The sequence below is a fragment of the Salvelinus fontinalis genome, chromosome 9, assembly GCF_029448725.1.
Source record: "Salvelinus fontinalis isolate EN_2023a chromosome 9, ASM2944872v1, whole genome shotgun sequence".
Lineage (NCBI taxonomy): Eukaryota > Metazoa > Chordata > Actinopteri > Salmoniformes > Salmonidae > Salvelinus > Salvelinus fontinalis.
The window spans coordinates 10,563,327-10,581,918 of record NC_074673.1 but is presented as its reverse complement, the minus strand read 5'-3'; the positions used below and the strand labels follow the sequence as shown (position 1 = coordinate 10,581,918).

General features: G+C 39.2%; 1 protein-coding gene across 3 annotated transcripts in view; it reads left to right on the top strand.

Annotated features, from left to right (window-relative positions):
• LOC129862041 (anoctamin-1-like) overlaps positions 1 to 18,592 on the top strand; it is a 124,562-nt gene that overhangs the window by 94,529 nt on the left and 11,441 nt on the right. For 2 of the 3 annotated variants that reach the window (XM_055933367.1, XM_055933366.1), the window contains 8 exons: positions 174 to 245; positions 559 to 636; positions 2,313 to 2,387; positions 2,695 to 2,896; positions 9,726 to 9,837; positions 10,217 to 10,274; positions 10,809 to 10,909; positions 11,210 to 11,352. In XM_055933367.1, coding sequence (XP_055789342.1) covers positions 174 to 245; positions 559 to 636; positions 2,313 to 2,387; positions 2,695 to 2,896; positions 9,726 to 9,837; positions 10,217 to 10,274; positions 10,809 to 10,909; positions 11,210 to 11,352 — 841 coding nt within the window. The remainder of the gene's footprint in view (positions 1 to 173; positions 246 to 558; positions 637 to 2,312; positions 2,388 to 2,694; positions 2,897 to 9,725; positions 9,838 to 10,216; positions 10,275 to 10,808; positions 10,910 to 11,209; positions 11,353 to 18,592) is intronic. The other variant, XM_055933368.1, reaches the window with a different exon arrangement.

Below are 18,592 nucleotides of genomic sequence, written 5' to 3'. Positions count from 1 at the left end.
GACGGGGCTATATAACCTTCTCACCTCAACACCAAGTGTGTTGTCACAAGGAATCTCCACTTGGGTGGACAGTGACAGCTATATTAAACCCTGCACCTTATGGGAGTATTTGATGAGTGTACCAGTCAGTGTCCATACATTTTTAAGAGCCTCTGTCTCTATTCGCTCCTCAGGACCACCCACGAGCTGAGTACGAGCTCCGAGTCATGCAGAAGTCCCTGAAGAAAGAACACAAGACACAGAAGGTACTGATTGGTTATTCCAGATTTCTACTACAGCTAGCCATTTAGATTTTATGTTGCTGGTTTAGTTTTTGTGATTTGATTTGCAGTCTCTTCTTTAGTCCGGATGTTTGGAAAGTGTGTGTCTCTTACAAAATGATTCATCCTTTACAGTGGTAGATTGATTGTATGGTATGATACGTATATGATATGGGTGTTAGACTAAAGACTACAGTCTGATGACAGTGCTTTACATGACTAGCGGGTTTCCTCTTCTTGTGATCGTTTTGTTTTGCGGTTCTCCTGGGTTACTGTGTTTATGTCTTCTGACTGCCAGAACCCTACAGAGATAGCAGAAGAAACCACAAACAAATGGAAGCAAACAGTTCAATCTGCCATGGCTGGGCCAAAACTGGTACTTTCAGTGTCCTCACCTCCCATCCACACCTTTCCCACACACGCTACTCTATGGAAGTCTGCCAAGACAAGCCATAATCATCCCATTACCCTGTCGGGTCTAATTTAATGAATAGAGAAGACGGTGCTCTTTTTTTCTGTGAAGCACATGATTGATTATGCATACAACGTTTCCACAAATAAAGTATTTTGGATTAAGCCTGGGACTTGACACGTCAGTCCATTTCACATACTGTAGATAGCACTCTTCCTGAGATCCACCCACACACCTCTGCTTGCCGTCACCTTTTACAGAGCTGATGTTACAACCGGTCTCCTCTTCCATTTCTTCTTGACAGTTGTTTGATTGGTTGTTTTTTCTTTCTGTGATTAGATTCTTCAGATCTGATTTTTCGTAGTGCTAGTGCTTGGTGCATGTTGTAATGTTTTGGCAGTGAGATTGAGCCAGTGTGGTTTGTTTTCTTTTAGTTCCATAGACCAGGGGTCTTCAACCTTTTCCAGCCCAGGGACCACCCTCCTGGAAGAGGAAGTGTAAACTCTAACATTTTCACTAAGAGCAGCTGTTTAACTGTTTAAACAAAGGTTAGCAATGTACAAAATAATGCCCAAGTCAAAAAAGCTTACCAGTAGCCAGCGGCACAAAGCCTATGAGAGATACTCGAGTGAGTGTAAATAATAAATCTTTTCTACTCTAGGTAATTAAAAGTTAGTTTATTCTATTTTTGCTACATTGAAATGCTACATTCGAATAAAATAAATATATATTTTTAGACTTTTTTTTCGGTTTCTTTTAACAAAAAGTAATGTGGTAATGCATTACCTCTAAGGCCCCTAGGGGGCTGCGGACCCCCTGCATTACCTCTATGGCCCCTAGGGGGCTGCGGACCCCCTGCATTACCTCTATGGCCCCTAGGGGGCTGCGGACCCCCTGCATTACCTCTATGGCCCCTAGGGGGCTGCGGACCCCCTGCATTACCTCTATGGCCCCTAGGGGGCTGCGGACCCCCTGCATTACCTCTATGGCCCCTAGGGGGCTGCGGACCCCCTGCATTACCTCTATGGCCCCTAGGCGGCTGCGGACCCCCTGCATTACCTCTATGGCCCCTAAGGGGCTGCGGACCCCCTGCATTACCTCTATGGCCCCTAGGGGGCTGCGGACCCCCTGCATTACCTCTATGGCCCCTAGGGGGCTGCGGACCCAGGTTGAATACCCCTGCCATAAACAGCATGTTCGCCTGTTCTGTTCCAAATGGTTTCTGGAAGATTATTGACATGGCTGTATCTACAATGACACCCTATTCCCTATATAGTGCACTAGTTTTGACCAGGGCCCAGGGCTCTGGTCAAAGGTAGCTCACTATTTAGGGAATAGGGTGCTGTTTCAGAGGCAACCATGTTATGACTGAGATGTGCTGCATAAAGAATGCTGAGAATGACTTAATGAATGCCTGAAAGATAGTGAAGGAACTATGAGAACACTACAACTGTCAGTGTATGAAATGTTGATTTCTGTGTTGTGGTCGCGTCAGCATCAAAACACCAGCTTTTCCCCTGTCCATCCATCGCTGTTTGGATTCTTCTGCTCACTGATCATGTTCATTTTCACATACAAACAGTTGCAGTACACTTGGTTGTAACTCGACAGGTTTGAATATTTTTGCCCCTCTTTTTTAGACAGAAAAAGAAAAGCTGACGTGCAAAGACCGGTTACCAGCGTACATGACCAACGTAGTCATGATGCTTTTGATGGTGAGTCCAACACATATTAAGATGTAAGTTGCTCAGAAGTATTTTAGATACTTTTATTCAACTGGATTTTAAAAGTGTAGTTTAAACTATCAGTATAAGATATACAGTAGCAAGACTTTTGGGTTGTAATTCAGTAGAAAAAACACTTCTCTGTCAATGCCTCAGATTGTTCTCTTGAAATTGAGAAGGCTTCTTAAGAGTGTTACAAATGATTCCTAAACAATTGAAGTGACCTTGAAAAAGGACTCCAACCCAAATAAATCAATGGTGACCTTACCCTTGCTCCCCGTCTCCTCTCTCCGTTCAGATCGGGGTAACGTTTGCCATAGTGTTCGGAGTCATCCTTTACCGGATATCCACCAAGACAGCGCTGCACATGAGCAACAACCCCACCACGCGGTCCAACGTCCGTCTGACGGTCAAAACTACAGCTGCCATCCTCAACCTGGTGGTCATTCTGATCCTAGACGAGGTGTACGGAGCTGTCGCCCGCTGGCTCACTGTCCTCGGTACGTTAGTCTGACAATATAACACACACACAGTCTGACAACTTACACACAGACACGGAGCTGTCGCCCGCTGGCTCACTGTCCTCGGTACGTTAGTCTGACAATATAACACACACACAGTCTGACAACTTACACACAGACACGGAACTGTCTCCCACTGGCTCACTGTCCTCGGTACGTTAGTCTGAAAATATAACACACACACAGTCTGACAACTTACACACAGACACGGAGCTGTCGCCCGCTGGCTCACCATCCTAGGTGCAACAATCTAATTCAACGTGGTAATGTTATAGCACTTTTAAAGACGGTTCCTACATGTAGCTATCAGCAAGGCTTTTTGTGTTCGTTTTATCACAGGCCTAGATCAGTCTGACAACTTGTGTGAACAACTCCTAGTGCAACAGCAGCCAAAGATCCATTACAGTTTTTTTTCAATTGCTAACAAGCATCGGTCAATACTGAAGCCACTTTTTCAAAACTCTTCACACAGTCTGCATTACCAACATGCATCTTGGCCAAACAGTTAATCTCACCCCCAAAACTCACTCAAACCACTTCATTGCATGTCTCAAAATAAGCTTGTTTCGACCATAACACTGGCAACAATTCTTACTCAGAAAGCATACAGTTTCACTCATTCACCTAAAAAACACATTACATAAATTGAATTGCTGCATTACATAAATGATGAACTTCTCTTTGAAGTTTGAAAGATTTCACATGAATCAGTATTTCATTATAGAATAAGAATAGCACCTTTTCACTTTATTGACTGTACTGATGTATATGTAACAAGAAGGAATCAGAAATGCAGCAATTTGCTTCAATAGCCTTTATTTTTTCTATATCTTTGCATGGAGTAATTTACTTGTGAAAAATTAAGTTGAAACAAAAAACGAATTATAATTACAACAACAGCATTGAATAGTATAATCACTCGTACTGTAGAGTACGGTATAATATAATCACTCGTATTGTACAGTACGGTATAATATAATCACTCGTACTGTACAGTACGGTATAATATAATCACTCGTACTGTACAGTACGGTATAATATAATCACTCGTACTGTACAGTACGGTATAATATAATCACTCGTACAGTACAGTACGGTATAATATAATCACTCGTACAGTACAGTACGGTATAATATAATCACTCGTACTGTACAGTACGGTATAATATAATCACTCGTACTGTACAGTACGGTATAATATAATCACTCGTACTGTACAGTACGGTATAATATAATCACTCGTACTGTACAGTACGGTATAATATAATCACTCGTACTGTACAGTACGGTATAATATAATCACTCGTACTGTACAGTACGGTATAATATAATCACTCGTACTGTACAGTACGGTATAATATAATCACTCGTACTGTACAGTACGGTATAATATAATCACTCGTACTGTACAGTACGGTATAATATAATCACTCGTACTGTACAGTACGGTATAATATAATCACTCGTACTGTACAGTACGGTATAATATAATCACTCGTACTGTACAGTACGGTATAATATAATCACTCGTACTGTACAGTACGGTATAATATAATCACTCGTACTGTACAGTACGGTATAACATAATCACTCGTACTGTACAGTACGGTATAATATAATCACTCGTACTGTACAGTACTGTATAACATAATCACTCGTACTGTACAGTACTGTATAATATAATCACTCGTACTGTACAGTACTGTATAACATAATCACTCGTACTGTACAGTACTGTATAATATAATCACTCGTACTGTACAGTACTGTATAACATAATCACTCGTACTGTACCGTACTGTATAATATAATCACTCGTACTGTACAGTACTGTATAATATAATCACTCGTACTGTACCGTACTGTATAATATAATCACTCGTACTGTAGAGTACTGTATAATATAATCACTCGTACTGTACCGTACTGTATAATATAATCACTCGTACTGTAGAGTACTGTATAATATAATCACTCGTACTGTACCGTACTGTATAATATAATCACTCGTACTGTAGAGTACTGTATAATATAATCACTCGTACTGTACCGTACTGTATAATATAATCACTCGTACTGTAGAGTACTGTATAATATAATCACTCGTACTGTACCGTACTGTATAATATAATCACTCGTACTGTAGAGTACTGTATAATATAATCACTCGTACTGTACCGTACTGTATAATATAATCACTCGTACTGTAGAGTACTGTATAATATAATCACTCGTACTGTACCGTACTGTATAATATAATCACTCGTACTGTAGAGTACTGTATAATATAATCACTCGTACTGTACCGTACTGTATAATATAATCACTCGTACTGTAGAGTACTGTATAATATAATCACTCGTACTGTACCGTACTGTATAATATAATCACTCGTACTGTAGAGTACTGTATAATATAATCACTCGTACTGTACCGTACTGTATAATATAATCACTCGTACTGTAGAGTACTGTATAATATAATCACTCATACTGTACCGTACTGTATAATATAATCACTCATACTGTACAGTACTGTATAATATAATCACTCATACTGTACCGTACTATATAATATAATCACTCATACTGTACAGTACTGTGAGGGTTCTAGTTCTCATCAACATGTATAATATAATCACTCATACTGTACAGTACTGTATAATATAATCACTCATACTGTACAGTACTGTGAGGGTTCTAGTTCTCATCAACATGTATAATATAATCACTCATACTGTACAGTACTGTGAGGGTTCTAGTTCTCATCAACATGTATAATATAATCACTCATACTGTACAGTACTGTGAGGGTTCTAGTTCTCATCAACATGTATAATATAATCACTCGTACTGTACAGTACTGTGAGGGTTCTAGTTCTCATCAACATGTATAATATAATCACTCATACTGTACAGTACTGTGAGGGTTCTAGTTCTCATCAACATGTATAATATAATCACTCGTACTGTACAGTACTGTGAGGGTTCTAGTTCTCATCAACATGTATAATATAACACTCATACTGTACAGTACTATGAGGGTTCTAGTTCTCATCAACATGTATAATATAATCACTCGTACTGTACAGTACTGTGAGGGTTCTAGTTCTCCCTCTCGCCTACATTTGGCCACAAGTTCTCATCAACATCACATCTTATGTCTTCTCTGGCGATGCATCTTGGAAAGTATCTTCTGGAATGTCTAATCCAACCCTGGAAGTCTTCAGGAGAAGTGTCTCCACACCCCGCATTCATGGCCTGCAGTAAGGACATCTGGTCATGTGGAGGGCGGTCATAAACCTTCCACCTCCACGCAGAGAGAAACTCCTCTATGGGGTTTAGGAAGGGGGAGTATGGAGGAAGGAATAGTACTGACATCCTGCGATGTGTAGTAAACCAGTCTGTGACTGCAGCAGAGTGGGGTTGAATCAGAGCCAGGTTGAATCCAGCTTCCTCCACAAAGATGAATGTATGTGCAGTTTGCCTTGCTTCCATCTCCGTTACTCTAAAATACAGTAAATCCACAGTTTTACAGTACTTGACATTATGCATAGCTGTGTATGTACCCTGTTTGGTTATTAAACAGATGTCTTACCTGGACATATTGATACCGGAGTTCTTTCTCACGTTCACCGTTTCTCAAAGGGTACAACTGCTTCATCCTTATTTTATGTTTCTCTGGGACTCTGGCAACTGTCGTTGAGCTGACCATATTCACATTCCCACAAGTGATATTGTCTGCCAGCACTCTGTCCCGAATTTCCCACAGTTGTATTACATTGTAGCCAATTACCATGTCAACAATGGCAATTTCCTGCCATCTGATAATATTCTGCCTCTCCCTCCTGTGGGAGGCAACCTTTGGATCCTACTGAAAAACACAAAACAATCAATATATTTCAAAATGTCAGTACATGTAACAATGTGAATGTACTGTATTGTACTGTAATATGTAATTCAATTATCATTGAAGGATGCACATCTCACCTGTTGTTTTGACAGAAAATTCATATTATTAACCTTTCACGGGTCTCTACCCCGGGTCCGGACCCCCCCCACACTGAGTAGCATCGCTAGCATAGCGTCACAATTAAATAGTAGCATCTAAATATCATTAAATCACAAGTCCAAGACACCTAATGAAAGATACAGATCTTGTGAATAAAGCCACCATTTCAGATTTTTAAAATGTTTTACAGGGAAGACAAAATATGTAAATCTATTAGCTAACCACGTTAGCAAAAGACACCATTTTTCTTTGTCCACCATTTTCTCTCAACACCAGTAGCTATCACCAATTCGGCCAAATAAAGATATTGATAGCCACTAACCAAGAAAAAACCTCATCAGATGACAGTCTGATAACATATTTATGGTATAGGATAGGTTTTGTTAGAAAGATGTGCATATTTCAGGTATAAATCATAGTTTACAATTGCACCCACCATCACAACTCGACTAGAAAAAATACAGAGCAACGTGTATTACCTAATTACTAATCATAAAACATTTCTTAAAAATACACAACTCACAGCAATGGAAAGACACAGATCTTGTGAATTCAGACAACATTTCAGATTTTCTAAGTGTCTTACAGCGAAAACACAATAAATCGTTATATTAGCATACCACATGTGCAAACGTTACCAGAGCATTGATTCAAGCCAAAGAGAGCGATAACGTAATCATCGCCAAAATGTATTAATTTTTTCACTAACCTTCTCAGAATTCTTCAGATGACACTCCTGTAACATCATATTACAACATACATATAGAGTTTGTTCGAAAATGTGCATATTTAGCCACCAAAATCATGGTTAGACAATGACAAAAGTAGCCCAGCTGGTCAGAAAATGTCGTGCGCCATATTAGACAGTGATCTAGTCTTATACATAAATACTCATAAACTTGACTAAAAAATACAGGGTGGACAGCGATTGATAGACAATTTAATTCTTAATACAATCGCTGAATTACATTTTTTAAATTACCCTTACTTTTCAATACAGGTTGCGCCAAGCGAAGCTACACCTAACAAAATGGCGGCATAAGCGTTTCACATTTTTCGACAGAAACACGATTTATCATAATAATAATTGTTCTTACTTTGAGCTGTTCTTCCATCAGAATCTTGGGCAATGAATCCTTTCTTGGGTCTAATCGTCTTTTGGTCGAAAGCTGTCCTCTTGCCATGTGGAAATGCCCACTAATGTTCGGCATGAACTGGAAACGTGCCCAGCGGTTCAAAGTGTCTCAGAAAGAAATGCCTCAAAATCGCACTAAACGGATATAAATTGCTATAAAACGGTTCAAATTAACTACCTTATGATGTTGTTAACACCTATAACGAGTAAAAACATGACCGGAGAAATATTACTGGCTAAACAAAAGGTTGGAAGGAGGCGAGTCCGATGTCCTTCGTGCGTAAGGCGCAGGCAGCCAAAGGAAGTTACTTCCGGTATTTGGTGATTTTATAGAGGCACTGATTGCGCAATTGACTCCATTCAAAGCGTCATCACGTACTGACATCCAGGGGAAGACGTAAGAAGTGTCTGTTTCTCCATAGCATTTACAGGGACCTTTAAACTGACTCCAGATCAGGGGCCAAGATGTCTGAAATCTGACTCCCTATCATGAAAAGTGCTGTAGAAGGAGTTCTGTTTCACTCAGAGACAAAATGCCAACGGCTATAGAAACTAGAGAGTGTTTTCTATCCAATAATAATAATAATATGCATATTGTACGAGCAAGAATTGAGTACTAGGCAGTTTAATCTGTAGAGCAAATTATGCTAATGCAAAACAGCACCCCCTATATTCGCAAGAAGTTAATGCAGATTTGGTTGCACCCTTAAACCAGCCTCTCTCAAAGAGAGACCATGGTTTACAACATGGTAAATAATCCCTTATCTATAGTAGTCCCTTATCTAATAATCCCTTATCTAATAGTCCCTTATCTCATCAGAGACCACCGCTCTTCGTCTTCCTCTCCGTTGTCCTCCATACATTCTCCCGCTCCCTGCCACTCTTCTTTCCCCACCAACCCGTCTTCTTTGATCCATGTTTCCAAACTAAATCCTTCCGAAGTCGTCCTCTTTTGTCTGTTTGGTAACGAGACTAAAAACAGGACACTTGGGTCGGCTTTCAGCTGAAATTACAATCAGCTGTGTTTGGAATGATTAAATATTCTGCAGAGATTTTCTGTTTCAATCTGGTTACAGAAGAAATGCACAGCATTTTCCATCATTCTGTTTTGTTTTGGAAACAGTGTGTTGCATTTGAAAACATGCTGTAAATATATAGTTTAGCAGGTGGTGGAGTATGAATGAGAGGCCATGGATTTCAGAAAATGTGGTCATGGAATGCATTGTGTGTGAAAGCAATGAAAAATGATTCACAGTTTGGTTCACATACACTTCTGTTTTGCTGACTGTGTGAAGAGTTTTGACAATGTGACTTCAGTTTTTACCAATGCATGTTAGCAATTGAAAAAAACTAAGTGCATCTTGCATTGACAGTGTGCCAGCTTCCCTATTAGCTGTAAGTTACCACAAGCAAGGCTTTCTGGGTTACATTTCTAACAATGTGCCAATGTACTGTCTCATCGTGCTACCTACCTTTCAAACTGAAAATATCTCCAAAATTGATTTCCTTCTATAACTGGTGTACTAAATGCAGTGTAACTTTCTAACACTCCCCTTGCTGTTGTAGGGATTCCACTATTCTCTTTCAAGTCAACTCTCAAGCAGAAAACGGCCTTATAAGTTATTTAATAACATATGACACATCTACTGTCTGTTTTCTCAGAGGTTCCAAAGACAGACAAGAGCTTTGAGGAGAGATTGATATTCAAAACGTTCATCCTGAAGTTTGTGAATGCCTTTACCCCCATCATATACATAGCATTTTTCAGAGGCAGGTGAGTCCCCACAGTCTTAGTCTTTATCTACTGATCTGTATGAACTTGTTATGTTATGCTATTATGTTATGTTATGCTATGTTAGATTATATCTTGTTAATATGCTATGTTATGCTATGCTGTGTTATGCTATGTTATGTTATTTTATGTTGTGTTATGCTATGTTATTTTATTTTGTGTTATGCTATGTTACGTTAAATTATATTATGTTAATATGTTATGTTATGCTATGTTATGCTATGTTATGATATGCCATGTTATGTTATGCTGTGTTATGTTATGCTATGTTAATCACACAATCTATGTCAGTGAGATGTAGTAGAGGTTTCCTTGGGTATTGCCTCTCCGAACCCTTCATTTTCTTCCTGTGCTCCTACAGGCTTGTTGGTCGACCTGGAAGTTATCTGTATGTGTTTGAGTCGTATCGTATGGAAGAGGTAAACTAACCGATAGAAGACTCTGCATCATCAACAGTCATTTGGATATGTATTCTATATTAGTCATCTGACAGTAAAGGAAGAAAAATAATCATTCATTATTTGTAATTTTATAAATATTCAATTTTCATTCATTTCATCACATTGCCTATTGAACACAATCTTTATAAATGTTGAAGTGCAGATGGCTACAAATTAAACACTGTTAGTTAACCTAGAAACATACATTAGGAGTTCACATATTCAAAATAAATCTGTATTCAAGTCCTGCAATTCAAACAAACACAGAAAAACAACCTGTGCACTACGGTGAACTTTTAAAGAAGTTGTCCCTCTTGAGCCGATGACCAACGTTTACAGTGAACTTGGATCTCTGTGAACGTCAGGGAAGTTGCCTTTAAAAGTCTATTGCTGTGAGGAAGTCTGGGTTGGATTAAATCCCATCCTTAGTATGTGTATTTTGACCATGTTAGTCTGTCTATAATGGACGTGTGCTTCAGGACAGAAGGCCTTTAACTGGGTTTTCCCCGGCAGTGTGCTCATGGAGGATGTCTGATGGAGTTGTGTATTCAGCTCAGTATCACCATGTTGGGAAAGCAACTCATCCAGAACAATTTATTTGAGATTGGCATTCCGTGAGTACACACACGCACGAGCGTGCACACACATGCACGCACACACACACACACACACACACACACACACACACACACACACACACACACACACACACACACACACACACACACACACACACACACACACACACACACACACACACACACACACACACACACACAAGTATGCACACACCAATAGTGTCTGTATATCAAGGATTCACATCAGCCTGTAACATCCACAGAACAATACTTCTCTTTGGTTCTTATGCCTGTCCGACTGTGCCATTGTTTCTGACTATCTCCCTGCGCCTACAGGAAGCTGAAGAAGCTGATAAGATACATCAAGTCCAAGAGAAGGTCCTTCCAGGAAGAGGAGAGAGAGAAGAAGTTACAGCGTTATGAGACGGACCACTTCCTAGAGCCCTTCGCAGGCCTCACGCCAGAGTACATGGAGATGAGTGAGTCTGTTTGTCTGTCTGTTTGTGTGTGTGTGTGTCTGTTAGTCTGTGTGTCTGTGTGTGTGTGTCTGTTTGTCTCTGTGTCTGTGTGTGTGTGTGTCTCCGTTTGTCTGTGTGTGTGATGTTCGTGTCTGTGTCTGTTTGTCTCTGTGTGTGTGTGTGTGTGTGTGTGTGTGTGTGTGTGTGTGTGTGTGTGTGTGTGTGTGTGTGTGTGTGTGTGTGTGTGTGTGTGTGTGTGTGTGTGTGTGTGTGTGTGTGTGTGTGTGTGTGTGTGTGTGTGTTGAACCGTATGACACTGCTACGGCTCCCTGTGAGACCTTTGGTATACAGCCTCCCCCAATCAGTCAGACTGACCCTTCTCTCAATAGAATGTGATCTTCAACTATGTCACTGTCCTAAAGTCAATATCATGGAAACCTTCATCTGGATATGCATGTCCAGTCCACGTTGTCCAGTTGATCTTAAAAGCATCTTTCTCTGCTTTGTATGTTCAGCTTACACCTTGGTTTGACAGCGAGGTAGCAACAGCATTTATTTTCATCTTGCACTTTCCTATCAACATATGTGGTGATGGTTGCCTGACTTGCCTCTAGGTGTGAGTAAAACAACCTGTTTGTTGCTATACAGTGACCAGCCCCATGTTCTTAGTATGGCAGCTATTTCACACTACACGCCTCTGCCATGGTGTCTCCAATGGGCATTGTTCAGATTTTAATTTAAAAAAAATATATATTTCACCTTTATTTAACGAGGTAGGCTAGTTGAGAACAAGTTCTCATTTACAACTGCGACCTGGCCAAGATAAAGCAAAGCAGTTCAACACAAACAACAACACAGAGTTACACATGGAATAAACAAACATACAGTCAATAGTACAGTAGAAAAAACATATATATAGCTGTCTGCCACCACTGTGACATATATGATTTTTCATACATGTACTTCCTTGTTCCCCGCACTCAGAAGTTTCATGTTGAATTATATCATGTACTAGTAGTCGGAAAATATCACTGTGATGCTTTGAGATTATATTATTATATAACCTTAAAGGTGGAAACATGTAAAGCTGGTTCACCACTGTTGTGATACCATGTAACTACACATGACAACATCTGAGTTTTGTTAGCACAAGTCGGTCCACCTTCGTTCAAAGACACGTGTCATAACAGATGTCTGTCGTTTCATTTCGAGGTCAACAGAGTATTATGGTTGTGTCCCGATTCTCCACCCATCTCCAAAAAGAGTGTGTACTTGGACTTGCGCACTAACCCTCATGGATTTCATAATTAGACGGGTTACTCACGCATATCTGCTTGTCCGGGACAAGAAAGAAAATGGTCCGACAAGAAGAATATAGATTTGCGTTGTCCGGATGGTCAAGTAAAGAAAATCACACAAAAATCACAATTACAAACAATTAGTCTGATCACAATTAGATCAGAGTGGCCCCTGGATGCGATGTGTTGCTGTTCTGTATTGCATTGATAGGCAGGGCGGTCTTTCAATCCTCCCCGGTTGCGAGATACGCTATTGACATCAAAGAGCAGACCCGCGTGTAGCCGTATGTGCACATTTGCTGATATTACTGGCTAATCATTGAGTTATTTGCACAGTTATAGCACATATTTGGTCAGCAAATAGGCTTTGTACTGTCATGAAAACCCTGGTAAATGCACGCTGAGCGCATCAGCTGCATGTGTGCCAGAGGAGCGAGAGGGAGACATGACAGCAGGTAGGCCTATAAAATAATAACAACTAGATAGCCGATTCAAACCACATTGTGTACCCTGACTAGTTATCTCGCTAGTTAACTATTTAGCTATTATCATGTCTTAATGTAATTGTCATGTCCGATGTCCTAAACTTTCCACTGACACGCAGTTGATGAATGGGTGCGTTATTAATAAACCAAAGCTTACTCCAGTGTAAAGTTGTCTCTCCAGCGCAGTAAATCTGACACTGTTAGAAAGCTGGGATTCCCCTCTATTCAACATTGGTCGTGTCAGTCTGAAATATATTCTTATAATAGCCTAATTGAGAAATATCTCCCTTTGCTGTCAATAGATCTCCCCTGAAACCTGAATATATTGCAAGATTATAGGCATGTCTTAGTTAGTTACCTTTTGCTTTGAAGTAGCCTAATTTAGCCCTGATTCATTGAAAAATACAATTATTTTATTAAGGCATAAAAAGTATTTGGTTGTAATTGTAACATTTCTATATTTTAAAGTCTATGAAGAGTGGCTAACCAGCTGCCAAGAGAGCCTTCAAGAGGCAGTGTTGTATTTTGAGAAAGGCTTGAATATGCAAAGAAACAAATAGGCAGAGAGTAGAGTACATTTTCTGACTGATTCTCTGTAGTAACAGGGCTAATAATGATAATAATTACTTTAATTTAGTGTTTTCTTGCATCATACAATTTATAGCTAATTCACCTTTTTGGCCCATAGTGTTAAGTCACTTCTTTTTTTGTGACTTGAGCTTTCGGACAAGTAAAAAATCTGTTCCAGTGGCTAAAAAAGTTTGTGTCAAGCCTTGCCTCTTGCACACTACCGTACACACAGCCTTTGTCAACAGAAAGTGGCAAAGCAGAAGATATGGAATCAATAAGGACTGTGGTCCCCACTGAATAAACTCAGGGATCATTTCTGTTGGCCAGAGAACCAATGAGATGCTGTAATGAACAAAACAAACAGCCTTGTACATGTTGTTATGGAGATCTTAAATCTTTAGACGTAACCCTTACGAAAGAACCACATGATCACAATTTCACATGTACAACCTCTTGGTTCACAGCCTTCCAGTCTTCCTGCTACATCACCGTGTGTGTCAGTGTGTGTCAATGACTGATATTCCTACACGGTGCACTTCAAAGTAAATCTTAGCTCTGTTAAAAATACACTCAAGAAAAACAATGTTTTTTATCATCGTGATTCGGGAGTAACACTTAAACAGAATGATATGTCCCACCAACATTTGTCAAATATACAGAAAACCCTAAAATTGCGGAAAAATTGAAATTAAATCGATTATGAGAGAAAGGTCAGATTAAAAAAGCAGTGCAGATGAGACTCTTTTGCTAAGTGCAGAGAAGTATTGTAAATCAATTTGTAGGGAACTTCAAATTGAAACTTCAGAAACTTCAGCATACCCCAAATCCAGAGGTTGTGAGTTCAAATCCCAGGTGGGGTAATATTGAAAAGTCAGTACTAAGTGATATTGTCATTGATGAACGATTTTTACACTATTTAATCTGAACAGCGTATCCCTTACCTTAAAACCCCCCATACCATTTAATTACTTCCCTTACAAAAAAACACATGAAATCACATTTTCACATGAGAAATAATAGTTTTCAAATGTTGAGCTGAAATTTCCACAAAACAAAATAGACAAGTGAGGTCAGTTGTTCACATATGAAACCATACAGTATGTTCACATGTATTCAATATAGAGTTCACATGTTAATTAACACTACCTTTTCACATGTGAGGAGAATAACATGTTTACACCACACATGTGAATTTCAGATTCACATGTGGAATTTGTAGTTTCACATGTGAAAATTTTATTTGCCTTTCCACATGTGCAAACCTAACTCTCACATGTGGAATTGCCTTTTCACATGTGGAAAAACTCAGATGTTGTCATGTGTAGTTACATGGTATCACAACTGAGTGAACCAGCTTTACATGTTTCCACCTTTATGGTTATATAATATCTCAAAGCATCACAGTGATATTTTCTGACCACTAGTACGTGATACAATTCAACATGAAACTTCTGAGTGCGGGGAACAAGGAATCACATGAATGAAATTTTGCATCCCCATGTTTTATTTAACTTAAGATTATATTTTCACGCTCTCAAACGTAGTTTTGTGTAGTTTCATGTTATCACATTACCTTACATTACCACATAAGATCATGTGATCCGACTGACGTGAACCTCTGTCGTGAGAGAATTCTGATAAGCTTTCACGTTGGTTGAGTAACTAGAATCAATCAATTGAGTCAAACAAGAAAAGCTTTTTAGACTGTCACTCTACTGGTTTTTGGCTCCAGCTTCAAACCTACAGATGTGAATAGATAGATTGAAGGATTAGATAGAGATGGATTTAAATTAGTATTGACTTTAATCTTGATGAAATCTCAGGTTGCTGGCTTTAGCAAATGTCAGAGGTAGAAGTCATTAATGGATGTGTGCGAGCCGAAGGCCATTTTCCTCAGCTAGCTAATTAGAATCCATTTCTTTTGATGACCTAGTAGAAGATATTAATGATTCCTGAAATATTTAACAGGGTATTGAATAGCGTTTCAAAGGCTGTATGGGGGAAAAAATACTTTTGGGGGGTAAGAACTCCAGTTTTTAGACTATATCATTTAGTTGGGTTTATTACTATTGTGAAGCAACGTTGATTGAGTAGAATGTAGCTTACTGCCATTTCGGTCTTGGACAGTTTCATGCTGTTGAAGGGTAAAACTTCTGGCGAGCTTCATGTGATTCATGGAGGGAAACAAAATGTAAGGTAGAACCATATCAAATGAAACACACCGCGTGTACAAAACATTAATATTAATATCCTAATATTGAGTTGCACCCCCTTTTGCGCTCAGAACAGCCTCAATTCATCATGGCATGGACTCTACAAGTTGTTGCTTTCCACAGGGATGCTGGCCCATGTTGACTCCAATGCTTCCTACAGACGAACGGGAGAAGACAGGTTAACTTGGTCAAGTTGGCTTGGTGTCCTTTGGGTGGTGGACCATTCATTATACACACGGGAAACTGTTGAGCGTGAAAAACCCAGCAGCGTTGCAGTTCTTGACACACTCACACCGGTGCACCTGGCACCTACTACCATACCCCATTCAAAGGTACTTTGAAAGTACTTTTTAGTCTTGACCATTCACCCTCTGAATGGCACAAATGCACAATCCATGTCTCAATTGTCTCAAGGTTTAAAAATACTTATTTAGTTAACCTGTCTTCTCCCGTTCGTCTACACTGATTGAAGTGGATTTAACAATTTACATTATCAAGGGATCAAAGCTTTCACCTGGATTCACCTGGTCAGTCTATGTCATGGAAAGAGCAGGTGTTCCTAATGTTTTGTCCACGCAGTGTAAGTCCTCCCTGTGTAGGAGTTGGCCAGAAATCATTTTGGAATTATTCCGGGAATCCATTCCTCTTTTTTACTTGAAATGCGCCCTAAGCCAAGCACAATGAGAAGGGGATGTAGCTAATTGAATGAATGACTTCCTTCCTCCATACCAAACCTACACCCTGGGCCTTCTTCATTACAGACAGCAGTGTTTTTACTCAGCAGATCTTCCTGTTGGCACACACCTCTGCCAGATTCTCCATCAGGCTCTATTTACTTTGACTTGCTGTTTGGTCCATGGCCCACATCTCTCTTTTCCTTTCTTCTTCTTCTTCTTCTTCTTCTTCTTCTTCTTCTTCTTCTTCTTCTTCTTCTTCTTCTTCTTCTTCTTCTTCTTCTTCTTCTTCTTCTTCTTCTTCTTCTTCTTCTTCTTCTTCTTCTTCTTCTTCTTCTTCTTCTTCTTCTTCTTCTTCTTCTTCTTCGTTTTCTTCTTCTTCTCTCTCTCTCTCTCTCTCTCTCTCTCTCTCTCTCTCCCTACATCCGCCTATCTCTGGAGCTGGCATTGGCAAGCACATACCTCAACTCAACTGAAAAGAGCATCAGTGTTTTCATCTATTACATCAGGAGACATATACACTATTAGTACTTAGGTTAGCATATATTAGCAGTGTAAGATGGCTATTAAGATAGCTCTAAAGAAAGACATTGTTTGTTCTCTGTCTGAACTTTGTACTCTTGAGAAAGTCTTAAACAACTGAAGAGTCCAGTTTAATTTACTTCACTTTCTCAAGAGGCAGTGTCTCTCAGTTAAAACTTCTTATGGCTGCAGCCCGACGCCGGTACACTTATGACAACAGCCACTTCAAGTGCGGGGCGCGAAATTCAAAAGATATTTTTTTTTAATATTTAACTTTCACACATTAACAAGTCCAATACAGCAAATGAAAGGTACACATCTTGTGAATCCAGCCAACATGCCGATTTTTTAAATGTTTTACAGCGAAAACAGCACGTATATTTATGTTAGCTCACCACCAAATACAAAAAAGCACAGACATTTTTCACAGCACAGGTAGCATGCACAAAGCCAACCTAACTAACCAAGAACCAACCAAACTAACCAACAAACAACTTCATCAGATGACAGTCTTATAACATGTTATAACATGTTATAACATGTTATTCAATAAATCTATGTTTTGTTCGAAAAATGTGCATATTTCAGGTATAAATCATAGTTTACATTGCAGCTACAATCAGAAATTGCACCGAAAGCAGCCATAATAATTACAGACACCAACGTCAAATACCTAATTACTCATCATAAAACATTTCTGAAAAATACATAGTGTACAGCAAATGAAAGACAGGCATCTTGTGATTCCAGCCAATATTTCCGATTTATTAAGTGTTTTACAGCGAAAACAAAATATAGCGTTATATTAGCTTACCACAATAGCCAGAAAGACATGCCATTTCCCAGTAGCAAAAGGTTAGCGATCGTAACAAAGAAGCAAAAGATATATAATTTTTGACTAACCTTGATATTCTTCATGAGATGACAGTCCTATAACATCAGGTTATACATACACTTATGTTTTTTTCGAAAATGTGCATATTTAGAGCTGAAATCAGTGGTTATACATTGTGCTAACGTAGCTACTTTTTCTGACATTTTTTCTGACACACATATTCTGACCAAATGACTTTTCATAAACATAACTAAAAAATACATGTTGTATAGGAAATGATAGATCCATTAGTTCTTAATGAAATCGCAGTGTTAGAATTCAAAAAAATAACTTCATTACGACATCCACTTCGGTATAGCTAGAGTACCCAAACGTTGGGCGCCGACGACTAGTTCACATGCACGACAGATATATGAAATAGCATCATAAAATATTTCTTACTTTTGGTGATCTTTCATCAGAATGTTGGACAAGGGGTCCTTTGTCCAGAAGAGTCGTTGTTTGGATTTAGAACGGACACTTTCCCTCTCGATTTAGGAAGCGCACTAGCCAAGTGGCACGAATCGCTCCATTGTCAAAAAAGTCAGAGAACGGAACACGGCAAAACTCCCGAAAAATGTTCAATAATCTGATTCAACTATATTGAAAAAACATACTTTACGAT